The 14,922-nt window shown below is 50.1% G+C and overlaps 1 protein-coding gene across 4 annotated transcripts; it reads right to left on the bottom strand.

Moving 5' to 3' along the window:
- Positions 1 to 4,776: 4,776 nt before the first annotated feature.
- SH2B1 (SH2B adaptor protein 1) lies at positions 4,777 to 14,704 on the bottom strand. Of its 4 annotated transcripts, none has more exons than XM_069984377.1 (10): positions 14,101 to 14,704; positions 10,020 to 10,861; positions 9,027 to 9,128; positions 8,778 to 8,869; positions 8,378 to 8,484; positions 7,335 to 7,523; positions 7,037 to 7,248; positions 6,564 to 6,735; positions 6,166 to 6,265; positions 4,777 to 4,882 (listed from the first exon to the last, which is right to left on the bottom strand). In XM_069984377.1, the coding sequence occupies exons 1-10, from the start codon at positions 14,108 to 14,110 to the stop codon at positions 4,864 to 4,866; spliced, it is 1,845 nt and encodes a 614-aa protein (XP_069840478.1). In that variant the 5' UTR covers positions 14,111 to 14,704; the 3' UTR covers positions 4,777 to 4,863. The 4 variants fall into 4 exon arrangements, with proteins under 4 accessions (XP_069840478.1, XP_069840477.1, XP_069840479.1 ...); XM_069984376.1 differs by having other exon boundaries at positions 8,378 to 8,487; positions 10,020 to 10,858; positions 14,101 to 14,703; XM_069984378.1 differs by having other exon boundaries at positions 8,378 to 8,487; positions 14,516 to 14,703.
- Between the last annotated feature and the right edge of the window lie 218 nt (positions 14,705 to 14,922).

Below are 14,922 nucleotides of genomic sequence, written 5' to 3'. Positions count from 1 at the left end.
TATGTTCACACACTGAGGATGAAGGTCACGCTCTTGCTTTCATCCTCTGCGCCATCTTTGGGAGCTTTCTAGTTTATTAGATACTACCACCTCGGCGCACCTATCCCGCCCTCCCTATTGAGAATATTGCTGCGGCACTCTGCAGGGACGTTGCTCGAAGTTCATCATTGATGACTATGAGAAGGGGCGGGAGGATCGGTGCACAGAGGGTGATAGCCCCGCCCCAAGTGCACCAAACTGCCTCATTTACATATCTAATAAAAAACACAGTTTCTGAAAACATTGCAGAGGATTAATGGACATAAATTGCCTTCATCCTATAGGGACATATCAGCAAGAGAGCTGCTTCTAACCTGCCGAGAGCGCAGAAACTGTCAGAAGAATGAGGTTTGGAGTTAGTTAACGACTGAATTAAATATAGTTGATTGTTCAATAAGACCTGGGCCTATTTTCATCGTTGATCGTTCACAAGTCGTTCGGTCATTCGCAGTAGTGACGACAAGACGACCGCAAGAAAGATCATAAGTAACGATTATCTTATATGTAAATGGACAAACGATTTCAGGTCTTTCGTAATAGCGGTCGTTTGGATCGTTTATCGTTAACGATTATGCGAACAATAATCGTCCGGTGGAATAGAGCCCTAAGCCCGGCACCAACAGGAGGGACATGGATCACAGTGAGCAATGCTCCAACATTAGTCAGACAGTGAGGTAACACAAGGCAAAATAACGGCCGTAAATAATGAACGTGCATTACCAGATGCAGAGGAGACTCTGGGCCCACACTGTGGTAGTAATAATAATAATAATATTTGTATAGCGGAAACAGATTCCACAGAGCTTCCCCGGCATTGTGCTGGGGATAGTAAGGCTGTGTACACACACACCAGATCCACTGTCACGCTGCGGATCCACTGTCAGTGTATCCCTGAGAGAATAAATACTCGACATCCCGCTGCGTGTATGTAAGTTAACCCCCCGGTGGCCGGAGCATACATCAGCTCCTCCCTGCTCCGGCTTGCTTCGGGGGTTCTCATCAGGACGTCCCGCTCAGCCAATCAATGGATGTGGCAGTGCAGCACACAAGCAGACGTCGGAAACCCCCGTAGCAAGCGCAGAGGTGGTGATGCATGCTGCGGCCACTGAAGGGTTAACTTACACACACGCAGCGGGATTCAATCGTCGAAGTCCTATGTGGATCCAGTGTGTGTGAAGGCGCCCTAAGGGTCTGGCCTATCACTTTCCCCATCTAGGGGCTTGTTCACACTCACGTCCTCCATTACTACAATCATTTACAATCCTGTGACCTGATCTCGGCTGTAACACTGGCCAGGAACCCTTTAAGTAACCACAGGAAGCAGCCTCTTTAGACTGAGAGGAATTCCCCTTTAAGTAACTACAGGAAGCAGCCTCTTTAGACTGAGTGGAGTTCCCCTTTAAGTAACCACAGGATGCAGCCTCTTTAGACAGAGGAATTCCCCTTTAAGTAACCACAGGACTCAGCCTCTTTAGACTGAGTGGAGTTCCCCTTTAAGTAACCACAGGATGCAGCCTCTTTAGACTGAGTGGAGTTCCCCTTTAAGTAACCACAGGACACAGCCTCTTTAGACTGAGTGGAGTTCCCCTATAACTACAGGACACAGCCTCTTTAGACTGAGTGGAGTTCCCCTTTAAGTAACCACAGGACGCAGCCTCTTTAGTTAAGTGTTTTTAATCTTGTTAAACAATACATTTTTTGTATTTCTGAAGAAAGAAACGTCTCTTTCCCCCAATTTTTTTTTTTGTTTCTTTTTTTATGTATCTAAAACCGATCCAACAATTTTTTTTTCCAGGTTTTTCTTCGTATAATAAATAATTTAAAGATATACTTTAGGCAAATAGATCTTAAAGGTAAATACGGTTTTACAAATGCAAAAAAATAAAAATTAACAAACAGAAAAACCTCAGATAAAAGAAAAACAGCTCGAAAAAAAAAAAGTTCCTATTGTCACTATTACACAGTAGAAAAATAAATTAAAAAAAAGGATTAATTAATAATAGGGAGGAATATATATATATATCTATAGTGTTTTACCAGGAGTAATATATACACTTATTGTATATATATATATATGTGTGTACATAGAGCAGAAATAAAAGCAGACCACACCCTTGTCTATAGTGGACACTGACATCCCATTGAAATGATGGACTGACGGACCAAATTGCGCAGCGGCGGCAGAGGGACGCCATTCTGGGTTGCGCATTATCGCAATGAGAAAGTATTTATGGCTTTATGATCAGGGATGGTGAACCTGCGGTCCTCCAGCTGTTGCGAAACTACAACTCCCATCATGCCTGGGCAGCCAAAAGACTGTCGAGGCATGATGGGAATTGCAGTTTTGCATTAACATATTGCAACATGTCATAAAGTAGCCATACCTTAGTCTGGTGTCAGTAACCCTTTGTATGTCTCCCTCTCCGCGGCAGTGATAGGTAACTTTTTTCTTTTTTTTTTTGCTGCATATATGCAGCAACTCCTACATAGTAAGTTGGCCTTGTACAAGAATAGAGAGACCCCACGGGAAAAGTAGCCCCCACCAGCACATAGCAGATCGCTTAGCCGCTGTTACATCCCTTAAAAGGGGAGCAACCAACTGGTGTCAGAAAGTAACACAGAACTGTAAACTACTGCTATGTAAAAAAAAAAATCTCCAGTCTTCCAGTACTCATCAGCTGCCGTATGTCCTGCAGGAAGTGGTGTATTCTTTCTCTGCTGCCATCTCTGTCCATGTCAGGAACTGTCCAGAGCAAGAACAGTTTTCAACAGGGGTTTGCTTCTGCTTTGGACAGTTCCTGAAATGGACAGAGGTGGCAGCAGAGAGCTAGAAAGTATATACCACTTCCTGCAGGCCATACAGCAGTTGATGAGTACTGGAAAACTAGAGATTTTTTAATAGAGGTAATTTACAAATCTATATAACTATGTCACAGATTGAATAAAAATCTTTTTTTTTTCCCTCTGGAGTTCCCCTTTAACATTGGCCAAAAAGAATGAAAACCATGGTGAATTCCGTTGACCGCTGAGCCCCACCCACTTGTACCTACAGAATTCTCTGAAGTGACAATGAACAGTTGGCAATACACGGATATTCCAACAGTAAAATGGTGTATGGGGGGGGATGGATGTGTGGCCCCATGTGGGAGCTACAGCCTGTAATATTACTATGAGAAGGGCCACACCGATTTCATGTACCGTTCATTTTATTTACAAGAAATGGGACGACGAGGTTACCGTTCACTTGTGGAAACCGCAAGCTTCTCCCCCGAGGATCCTGTACCTTATATATAACGTTTATATACGCTCTAGTAACTTCGTACATGCTTTATTTTGTACCAGTTAGGCCTAGTTAGCTCCGTTCACATCCAAAGCTGCAGCAGAGATCCCACAATGCACTGCAATACGTATTGCATCCTGCGAGAGGTCACAGTCCCCTTTAGCCCCTTACACCTGCCAACTGCACCACAGCAGATAAGTGACGGGGCAGCTGCAGATGTGACTGCAAAGCGATGCAAGTGTGAAGATACTGTGGCGGCATAACCTGCAGCAAGGATGGGAAACCTTAAGCCCTCCAGCTGCTAAAAAACTATTTCCCAAAACTAAAGCTTTGGCTGTGCAGGCATGATGGGAATTGTATTTTTGCAACAGCTGGAGGGGCGAAGGTTCCCCATCCCTGATCTAACGCCAAAGAGAGGGATATAGCTGGTCCCTTCCCGTAACACCTCCCGGGGTTCACATAGAATGGCTCTGTACCTTGGGCATCTGGGCTGTACCAGTGACTCTCCGCTAAATGTAGGGGAAAAGTCAAACTAACCTACTGAATGTAAGTGGGTGTACCGTTATCTGCTGTAGTTAGTACCGCTGCTTGTAAGACGTACCTGTCTGTGGGGGTATAAGACAATGTGATCAGTGTGTAAGGAGGGGGTCTCCCCCGTCATATCATTACTATCTGAGGGTATTCAGCAACGTGGACATCCAGCGATCCATGAACCCCCTACCCTTAGCTTAGAGCTGTCTGGACATAGTCACATGGGAGGATTACGGGGGAGGGGGGGGGGGTCCTATCATGGTCCATGCAGAAGAGAGTACCTATTGGGTGGGTGAATTAAGATCATGGTGCATACAGAACCGAGTACCTATTGGGCATGAGATTTTTACCTGTGAAAGCTGAGGGCTTCCCCCCCCCCATGTCTCTCCTGCATTTCACAGACAACTCGTTCATTTTGATAGACCATGAGGGCCTATAGCAGCGAATGGCAAAAGACCCCTCTCCCCTCCCCCAATCGGCTCCCTGCTGGTTCCCCCCTTGTATGTGGATGAGGCTTGTAGTGTATGGTTATAGGTGGCAGTGCCATTGCTCACACCGCCATGTAGTGTGACACCAGGGTCGGTGCAGGTTTTCAGGTTTTAGTGTGTCTGACAGCAGAAATATTTACCAGGACAAGCTACAAAAAGCGGGTGATACCGGAGCGAGAATATGAGGGAAAGAGTAACTCCAAATCTGTGTGTTAGTCACGCCAACCTCATACAAAGGAATACTGGTTGTTTACAGCTCGGGCCCTGGAAGCTGCATTGGGATCACTTGAGTCCTCCAAGGTGGCGCTACCCGGCTGGAGCTGCTGCAGGCGGATGGCGGCATCCTCCTGGTCTTCTGCAGGTGACAGCCCCTCCTCATGTTGAGTGACGGGGGGATCTGGAGGGGGTCTGCTGCTGACCAGGGGCTCCTCAGGGGGAGAGGTGCTGAGTGGATACCAAGGAGGCTGCAGGGACCCCTCCGCGCTGTGGTGACGGGATAAAGGGTGGGGAGGCAGTGGGGGAGGGTTACGGCTGCTGGCCGCCTCTGCAAGAGAAACAGCGACAAACAACCAATCAGGGATGTGACAGCAAATAAATACTCTGCCCACAAGATGGAGAGGAACTGCCATAAATACCGCAAGGATACCCTTAAAGGGGTTATCCAGCGCTACAAAAACATGGTTGTTTTTTCCAGAGACAGCACCACTCTTGTCTGCAGTTCAGGTGCAGTTTGCAATTAAGCTACATTCACTTCAATGGAAATGAATTACAAAACCTGCAGCCAAACTAAAGACAAGAGCGGTGCTGTCTCTGGAAGAAAGTGGCCATGTTTTTGTAGCGCAGGATAACCCCTTCACTGGCACTAGTGTGTACTGCCTGAACCACAAAACAGACGGACTTCCCTGTCACAGCCAAGCGTCTGTGCGGCTTCAGAGGAATCATGGTGAGGATGGGGTTCTGTGTCCATCCCCGATCTATTCCTATATACAAATAGGGGGAGATCTATCGATCAGGGCCATTGGTGTTACCATTATGACTGCTCTGAAACGGTGCGGCCGCACACAGGGCTGTAAGAGTGGACTGCAACAGGAGGATACATTCAGCTCTAGACTGGAAACCACTGTAACAAACCCTCAGCTGTGGGAAGCATGGAGTCTGGAGGGGGTTATAGCTTATGGAAATATATATTGGCTCTTTATGAGGCTTAAAAGGGTCACGTAACACGTTTCTGTACAACTGAATCCTCACAAAATGTGTAAAGGGTTTTCCGAAATTATACTGCATCGCCTAAAACAGACTGGGACCCCCACCCATCAGGACAGCTGCCCCTTGTCCCCCAAATGAATGAAGCAGTAGCGGGGACATGCTTGGCCACAGCTCTTGTAACTCTATGGAACGGAAGGACAGTGCTCAGCAATCTTTGGAAGTCTCATAGAGAGTGAATGGAGCTGTGACCCAGCATGTGCGCTCCCGCTCCACTCCTCCAGGAGACAACAGACCCCGATCAACGGGAGGTCTCTGCTTTCAGATACCATCACCTCTGCTGTCTTGTGACAATCCCTTTAAGACATTTAGAAAACCTTTACTCTGTTGACTAGGGGATTTCTTGTGAATCTGCCAGGCGCTACTATAGGGGGATACGATTCTAAGAATGCCCTATGGGGTCCCCTGGCATTGTATAGAGAAGAGTATACACTATACGTGGATGTACGCTGTATGCCCTGCTGTGCACACCCAACGTCTCACCTTCCGGGGAAGGCGTTCCCAGCCGGAGGGATGATGGTGGGGGATACATAAGGGGCATGAATGGTTGTAATCGGCACTTACATACAGTCATTCGCTCCAATGGAGATGGGGTTTGATGGTGAGTCTGGGATGCGGTGGGGAACCTCACACACGGTTGTTCTACTGTCAGCCCTGTCTCGGCCTGCAAAGAACAGACGGGGCCCAGTCAGAGAAGAGGATGCGGTGAAGGGATGAGGGAGCAATGGAGGTGAAGGGAAGGGGGGGAGAAAAGAGAATAAGAAAACACTAAGATGGCGTCCAACTCTCCAACTGCTCTCTGCTCCTTGGTCTTATCCACCTGATGTTACACATAGAGATATACAATATAATATGCAACACAAAGCTTATATACCACACAATACAAAAGAAATAAGCCTCTCTGCAGCAGAGAGGATGGACCATTCCCTGCCATGTGACAGGAAGGGGGGGGGGGTGCTCACCGTGCAGCCTCTGGGAGGACACCACGTAGCTGATGAGGGTGACGTCGCTGGAGCCTCCGGACTCGAGCGGGATGGGGTGGACACGGAAGTGTTCTAGCATATCAAAGATGGTCTGAAACCACAGGTGCTGGACTCGACACTGGCCATCCTCGTTCAGAGACAGGCGGAGGTGCTGCAGGGGGAGAGGACGGGAGAGTATGGGGTCACAGCAGGGTATGGATGGTGCCTAATGCAGGTAAAACTGACATCTATTTATTCTGATCTCATCGGACATTCATCTGCTGTGTATGGCTTAACATCCTTAACTTCCTGCAGGACATACAGCGGCTGATAAGTACTGGAAGACTGGACATTTTTAAATAGAAGCAAACTACAAATCTATATAAAACTTTCTGAAACCAGTTGATTTAAAAAGAAAAAGATTTTGCCAGAGTTCCCCTTAAAAGTGGATGGGTCCCCAGTCCCACACTCACCTTGGCCTTGCCCTGGAAGTTGAAGGTCAGCACATACTCTCCTCTCCGTGTCTCGCTCTGCCGCACCAAGAAGACTCCGTGACTATTGGTGCCTCCGGCCAACACCAGCTGTGCGGCCTTAAGACGTGACAGGGTGCCGTGGAACCACTGGTACTCAGACAATGGGTGCTCCCCATCACCCGGGTCTGGTTCTCCTTGGAACAGGAATGAAGCTGAAAAAAACACAAAAGGTGAGAGATTGTAATAAAATTATATAAGATGGCTGATAGCATGTGCACAGCTGTGGGTCTGACCATACCTGTACCGTCAGCTGTATCGGGGAAGGGGGCACTTATGGGGTTCTGTGTCCTCTCCCCCTCGTCGATGGGCGCTCTAGGAGGCAGCTCCGGAGGAAGGAGCTCCATAGAGTCAAAGTGTGAAGGCGTCATGGAAACAGAGCTGGGCGAGATGGAGGCAGTGGGGCGATCGGATAGACCGCCATAGGCTCCTGCGGAAGCGGAAACAAAGTGGGGAGGGATTCTGGGTAATTTACAAGGTTTTAGACCATTTTCATGCAGTAAATCAGCAATACAGATGAATGTAGCAGAAGGTCACAGTACACGGCAATACATGGATGTTATGACTTCAATAAAAAAAATAAAAAATAAAAACAGATGCGTTTATTCTCTATTTCTATCGTACAGTACACAAAAAGTACTGGGGTACTCCGGCAAAAATCTTTTTCTTTCAAATCAATTGGTGTCAATTATACAGATTTGTAATTTACTGCCATTTAAAAATCTCCAGTCTTCCAGTACTTATCAGTTGCTGTATGTCCTGCAGGAAGTGGTGTATTCTCTCCAGTCTGACACAGTGCTCTCTGCTGCCACCGCTGTCCATGTCAGGAACTGTCCAGAGCAGCAAATCCCCATTGAAAATTTCTCCTGCTCTGGACAGTTCCTGACATGGACAGCATTGGCAGCAGAGAGCACTGTGTCAGACTGGAAAGAATACACTACTTCCTGCAAGACATACAGCAGCTGATAAGTACTGGAAGACTGCAGATTTTTCAACAGAAGTAAATTAAAAATCTATATAACTTTTTGAAACCAGTTGATTTGGAAGAAAAAGGTAGTACCCCTTTAAAAACGGATACGTTAAATGGACTGCTAAAACGCAGTGTGAACCCAACCATTGAGCGTCCACTACACAAACATCTGCTTCACCACAAATGGCAATCAAGTCCAGGGCCAACAGCCTGAACAGTCTGGTGAAGCACAGCACGTAGCACTCCATCCCATGTGCTCTTTCCTTATTGCCCCTTCTGCCTCTGTACTAGATACACTTCAGAGGGCGACGTACCTTGGCAGAGCTGCTCACTGCTCTCTGTGGGTAGCAGAGGTAGATCCCGGCTAGGCATGCTTTCTGAATGGTTTATGTGTGGAAGGTCTGAGGTATCCGCTCCGTCCCTGCTGAAAAAGTGAGAACAAGAACACTTAGAAAACGGTGGAGGATCCTTCTACAGACCAGATCTTATAAGATGCACATCATTACTACTAGGGTTCATCTACGACAGTGGGATCGCCCCATACAAGCATTACACTTCCACAGACTGTATTATACTCCAGAGGAGACCTCAGAGCTGGAATCTCCCATAAACCATGAGTATATGAGTATATGAGTGACACAGCTAGGCTGATAGGGGGCGCCTCACCCGTTTCCAGTAATACACAGCACTTCCCTGCCTGGATCTGAGGCTTACCTGGACAACATGCAGTCATAGATGTCAGAGAGCCAAGACCTCATTTGCAGAGGGTCCACGGACTCCAGGATATATTCTGAGGAATTCTCCGTCTGGTGCAACAATAAATAAATATCTCACAGACAGAGAAGTAACCGGAACAATAATACAACAAGCAGAGAACAGAACGAGAGATATTAGGGGCCCTGCCTAAGACCCCATGGGGGCAATGGACGATGTATACAGAATAATCCAGGCGGCTATTCTTACCTTCAGCACAAAAGTGTTCTCCTTATCGGGCATCTCCAAAGGAGTTGTGGTCCGTACGTCAGCGATAGATGAGCAGGGGATGCTGACCCGTGGCTTGGCGGCCTAAGACATAATATATACACAGTTATAATGTGACATGTGACCAGCGACAGACTCAATAACACGTGTAACATGTGACCAGTGACAGACCCAATAACGTGTATTATGTGACTAGCGCAGACCTGCACCACTGCCGAACCTCTGAGACAGTCCACAGCAGCACATTTAGAGGTCTGTACAGCAGTATCAGATATATGAAAGAATGTAAAATATAGACTGGTGTAACCTGCCCACAGCTGTGCGAGAACGAGAACGCTCACTTTACACAAAATCCTTGGCTAATCTCATAGAATGTAACCATGTGATCACATCCTACAAAGGTTCCAGCTTCCTGCTTGTTGTCAATGAATGGAAACCCGCCCTAATCTTATCCAGGAGACACACAGCTCTGACACACTGTAAGGCATCTATGCCAGCCAGACATGATCCAGCCTGCAATTAACTAGAACTCCATTCAGTGACAGCAAGCAGAGATAAGAATCCAGTCCTTGTATTGCTCAGATTCATGAGCTCCCATCCTCGGTATGGCGATCCCCACCCTGAGGATCAGTGTCACATGACGTGAGCCGCACCATCAAATACAGATCATCTCCAAAAATAAATAAAAAATCCCCAGAAAATGCAAGTCGCTGAGTCACACTATACAATATGGCTGCACACACAGCTTCTGCAGCGCTTCACCTATCTGTATGTTTTTGGGTGTGGGAGGAAACCAGAGTACCCAGAGGAAACCCACGCAAACATGGAGAGAACATACAAACTCTTTGCAGATGTTGCCCTTGGTGGGATTTGAACCCAGGACCCCAGCGCTGCAAGGCTACAGTGCTAACCACTGAGCCTACTACTGGACGCCATTCAGGAGTCTAGGAAAGCTGAGGGCCCTATGGCAGTTACCTTGGGAGGAATGTAGAACTCCAGCAGGTAGCCCTCAGTCTCGGTCTTCCGCAGGAGCAGCCGGCACTTCTGCCATCTGGGTTTGCTGCTGCTGTTGACCTCCTCAGCCACCACATAGTTGAGGACCCCTTCCCTCTTGACATCCCGCAGGTCAGCTCTGGGGGCCGGGGGGCGACTAAGCCGCAGCTTCTCAAATCTATGCGTCCATCTATCCCCTGTGGCCCTGCCGCTGGATGAGGAATTGCAGTTGCTGTTGGCCCCTGTCTCATCGGTGGGGGACTCTGCGGAGCTCTTCCACTGCAGGATCCCCCTGACGCTGCCCCGAACGCTGCGGCTCACGTTGCGCAGTGAGAAGCGCTTCTTGAGGCGTGGCTTGGCTGTGGCTGAAGACGTAGAGAACTCCTCCGAGCTATGGGACTGGCTGCTGGAGAGACCAGACGTGATGCCGGAGGAGTCCTGCCGCGGCTGAGTCTCCACTGGAGAGGCCAGAGAGGAGTCGCTGCACGTCTCCGACAGATCCCTGGTGGAGGTCTGCGCTCCCGTGAAGGGGGCGATGCTGCAGCGGGTGGGGGAGGGCCCATCCGTACCGTGGGTCTTGTTCACCTCAGTCTCAAAGTGCTCCACAAAATGCTCCGCGAATCGTCTCGAGAAGCTGCTCTCCGCCCCCGGGGTGGCGTACTGAGGGTTCTCGCTCAGGAACGCTCGAAGGCGACGGGCAAAGTCGAGAGCAGCAGCGTGAGCGTGGATCTCACAGAACTCCTTCCAGTTAGGTGACGGAGAGGAGGAGGGACCCTCCAGGGGTAGGCTGCCATTCATGGTGGGGGCTCCTGCGGGATCAGCTGCTGGAGGGAGGAGAACAAGGAGAAGAGATGAGAACAGAAGAGATATACAAACACGTATAATATGTGACTGATATCACTTATAACGCTCCAATACTAATCCAACCTCCCAGGACGTAATATAACCCCCGAATTACATCCTATTAGCGGCTCCTCTTATAACGCTCCAGCACGGATATAACCTCCAATTACATCATATGTGACTGATATCAGCAGCTCCTCTTATAACACTCCAGCACTGATATAACCTCCAGGTATTACATCCTGTGTGACGGATATCAGCCGCTCCTCTTATAATGCTCCAGCACTGATATAACCTCCAGGTATTACATCCTGTGAGACGGATATCAGCCGCTTCTCTTATAATGCTCCAGCACTGATATAACCTCCAGGTATAACATCATATGTGACTGATATCAGCCGCTCCTCTTATAACGCTCCAGTACTGATATAACCTCCTATTACATCATATGTGACTGATATCAGCCGCTCCTCTTATAATGCTCCAGCACTGATATAACCGCCTATTACATCATATGTGACTGATATCAGCCGCTCCTCTTATAACGCTCCAGCACTGATATAACCGCCTATTACATCATATGTGACTGATATCAGCAGCTTCTCTTATAACGCTCCAGTACTGATATAACCTCCAGGTATTACATCCTGTGTGATGGATATCAGCCGCTCCTTTTATAATGCTCCAGCACTGATATATCCTCCTATTACATCATATGTGACTGATATCAGCTGCTCCTCTTATAACGCTCCAGTACTGATATAACCTCCAGGTATTACATCCTGTGTGATGGATATCAGCCGCTCCTTTTATAACGCTCCAGCACCGATATAACCTCCTATTACATCATATGTGACTGATATCAGTCGCTCCTCTTATAACGCTCCAGTACTGATATAACCTCCTATTACATCATATGTGACTGATCTCAGCCGCTCCTCTTATAACGCTCCAGCACTGATATAACCAGAGACTGACAATATATATCTGACTGATAATTGATGCTTCTGTTATAAAGCACCAGTACCATTATGAGGGTTAGTGTCCCTTTAAGTGGATCTGGTGTAGCAGTGACCCGGGGCTGTGTACACTCCTGTAGTAGTATCAGCCGCTCCTCTATGTGATTCACCACTTAATCTCTCGTCCATTGATGTTAATCCCCGGGTACAGCGATACCGGCTGTAATAAGCCGCTGTTTATAAACTCTTCATTCACTTTCAGCAGAACCTGTGGCAGCAGCCGCACCAGGGGCCACAGTGACAACACGAGTCACAGGTCACTGCCAGATGACTCCACCATAACCCCAACAAGCTGGATGACAACAACATGAGGCTGCCTATACAGACCCAGGGAGGGTATCACCTCACAACTAGGCAGGTGCCATGTAAGGGGCTAGAGGGGTCAGGTGACCACCCCAGTGACCCCACTCACCCACCCCGATAGCAGCCATACCGGTTTTCATACCCATAATCTGCAGCATCATTGTAACCTTTATATTAGTAAATTGCATTAAGATAAACTTCTCTAATATAAACCAAATCTCTGGGTGCAGCCTGCAGTATAAAGCATGAAGGGTGTCATCCTGAGCCTGCAGTGTAAAGCATGGAGGGCGTCCCCCAGAGCCTGCAGTGTAAAGCATGGAGGGCGTCATCCTGCAGTGTAAAATCCTGCAGTGTAAAGCATGGAGGGCGTCATCCTGCAGGGTAAAGCATGGAGGGCGTCATCCTGCAGGGTAAAGCATGGAGGGCGTCATCCTGCAGGGTAAAGCATGGAGGGCGTCATCCTGCAGGGTAAAGCATGGAGGGCGTCATCCTGCAGGGTAAAGCATGGAGGGCGTCATCCTGCAGGGTAAAGCATGGAGGGCGTCATCCTGCAGGGTAAAGCATGGAGGGCGTCATCCTGCAGGGTAAAGCATGGAGGGCGTCATCCTGCAGGGTAAAGCATGGAGGGCGTCATCCTGCAGGGTAAAGCATGGAGGGCGTCACCCTGCAGGGTAAAGCATGGAGGGCGTCATCCTGCAGGGTAAAGCATGGAGGGCGTCATCCTGCAGGGTAAAGCATGGAGGGCGTCATCCTGCAGGGTAAAGCATGGAGGGCGTCATCCTGCAGGGTAAAGCATGGAGGGCGTCATCCTGCAGGGTAAAGCATGGAGGGCGTCATCCTGCAGGGTAAAGCATGGAGGGCGTCATCCTGCAGGGTAAAGCATGGAGGGCGTCATCCTGCAGGGTAAAGCATGGAGGGCGTCATCCTGATTCCCATGTGCCGTGTTCTGTAATTCTGTATACATGTATATACAATAAGCTGTAATATGGATATGGAGACTCCCATGCTTTACCCTGCAGGCTAAGGGTGACGCCCCCCCATGTATTACCCTGCAGGCTAAGGGTGATGCCCCCCCATGCTTTATCCTGCAGGCTCTAGGCGACACCCCCATGCTTTACCCTGCAGGCTCTGTGTGACGCCCCCCAATGCTTTACCCTGCACGCTCTGGGTGACACCCCCCATGCTTTACCCTGCAGGCTCTGGGTGACACCTCCCCCCATGCTTTACCCTGCAGGCTCTGGGTGACGCTCCCCCATTCCTTACCCTGCAGGCTCTGGGTGACACCCCCCCATGTATTACCCTGCAGGCTCTGGGTGACGCTCCCCCATGCTTTACCCTGCAGGCTCTGGGTGACGCCCCCCCATGTATTACCCTGCAGGCTCTGGGTGACACCCCCCATGTATTACCCTGCAGGCTCTGGGTGACGCCCCCCCATGTATTACCCTGCACGCTCTGGGTGACACCTCCCCCCATGCTTTACCCTGCAGGCTCTGGGAAACACCCTCCATGCTTTACCCTGCAGGCTCTGGGTGACGCCCCCCATGCATTACCCTGCAGGCTCTGGGTGACGCCCCCCATGCATTACCCTGCAGGCTCTGGGTGACGCCCCCCATGCATTACCCTGCAGGCTCTGGGTGACACCCCCCATGTATTACCCTGCAGGATGACACCCCCCATGTAATACCCTGCAGGCTCTGGGTGACGCCCCCCATGCTTTACCCTGCAGGATGACGCCCCCCATGTAATACCCTGCAGGCTCTGGGTGACGCCCCCCATGCTTTACCCTGCAGGCAGTGCGCACAGGACAAGATAATGAATAATAATACAGCGGCCACTGGAGAATATACATGGGGGACCCCCGGCGGATTATGGAGCTCCCCTTTAAGGCGGATACTCACCTCTGGGCATCCCCTTGGCCTCTCCCCATCCTGTCCCGGATCCTCTCTGCACAGGGCCCCCGGGATGTGGCCCCTGGCTGTGTGCGATCCTCCTGGGCTGTGGCCCCAGCCTTTCTGCCCTAGGTCAGGCTCAGGGCCCCGCTGATCTCTGCTGGTGAGGGGCAGGTGGGGCCTCAGGGGCCCAGGGATGGAGGCTTCTGTGATATCTAGGGGCCCCAGAGGGGAGACCCCTGAGGTTGTGTCCGGGAAACCCCCTGCCCTGTGACTGGATGGGCTCAGTGCTCGGTGTGTGGCCCCTGACAGGATGGCTGGGCAGTGTGTGGCCCCTGTGGCCGAGCAGGGTGGGTGGGCTGCTGTCACTGCTGGCCTCCTGTCACTCAGCCCCTGGATTGCTGGCACTATGAGCAGGCCTCACTTCCGTCCTCCTCTAGCCGGTCTCAGCCCACGGTCCCGAGCTCTCACAGCCGCATCCCTCCCGGTATAGGCGGCCCCTCCCTGCGCGGCTCCCGGTCCCTCTTGTTGACTGACTCGGTCCAGTCGCGTCCCAGGGGCTGCGGCCTCGGCTCTACGACGCCTGCGCAATAAGCGTGACGTCACCACAAAAACCACCGAGGAGGCATGTAAACAAAGCAAGAGCGCCGCGCGCGTACCACCGAGATCCGGCGTGAGCTGAGGGAGCGCCTCTGAGCCCGAGCGGAGGGCGACAGCGAGTGACGCCAGCGACCCCTGGACTGGCAATGTATGGAGCAGGAGCACACTACAGTCAGCAGTGTCATGTGGCCATTGTGTACACGCTGCAGGGCTCTGTTCACATTACACCCA

Source organism: Dendropsophus ebraccatus, chromosome 9 (genome assembly GCF_027789765.1).
Source record: "Dendropsophus ebraccatus isolate aDenEbr1 chromosome 9, aDenEbr1.pat, whole genome shotgun sequence".
NCBI classification, from domain to species: domain Eukaryota; kingdom Metazoa; phylum Chordata; class Amphibia; order Anura; family Hylidae; genus Dendropsophus; species Dendropsophus ebraccatus.
Note: the sequence above shows the minus strand (reverse complement) of the source record. Positions and strands in the feature narration are given on the sequence as shown.

What these genes read in the sequence shown, in the direction of transcription:
- SH2B1 (XM_069984375.1), bottom strand. An exon ending in AGAACACTTTTGTGCTGAAG is followed by an intron (nt 8,870 to 9,026) that starts GTAAGAATAGCC and finishes TTGTTGCACCAG; the next exon opens with ACGGAGAATTCCTCAGAATA. An exon ending in GTCCTCCCAGAGGCTGCACG is followed by an intron (nt 6,266 to 6,563) that starts GTGAGCACCCCC and finishes TGTTCTTTGCAG; the next exon opens with GCCGAGACAGGGCTGACAGT.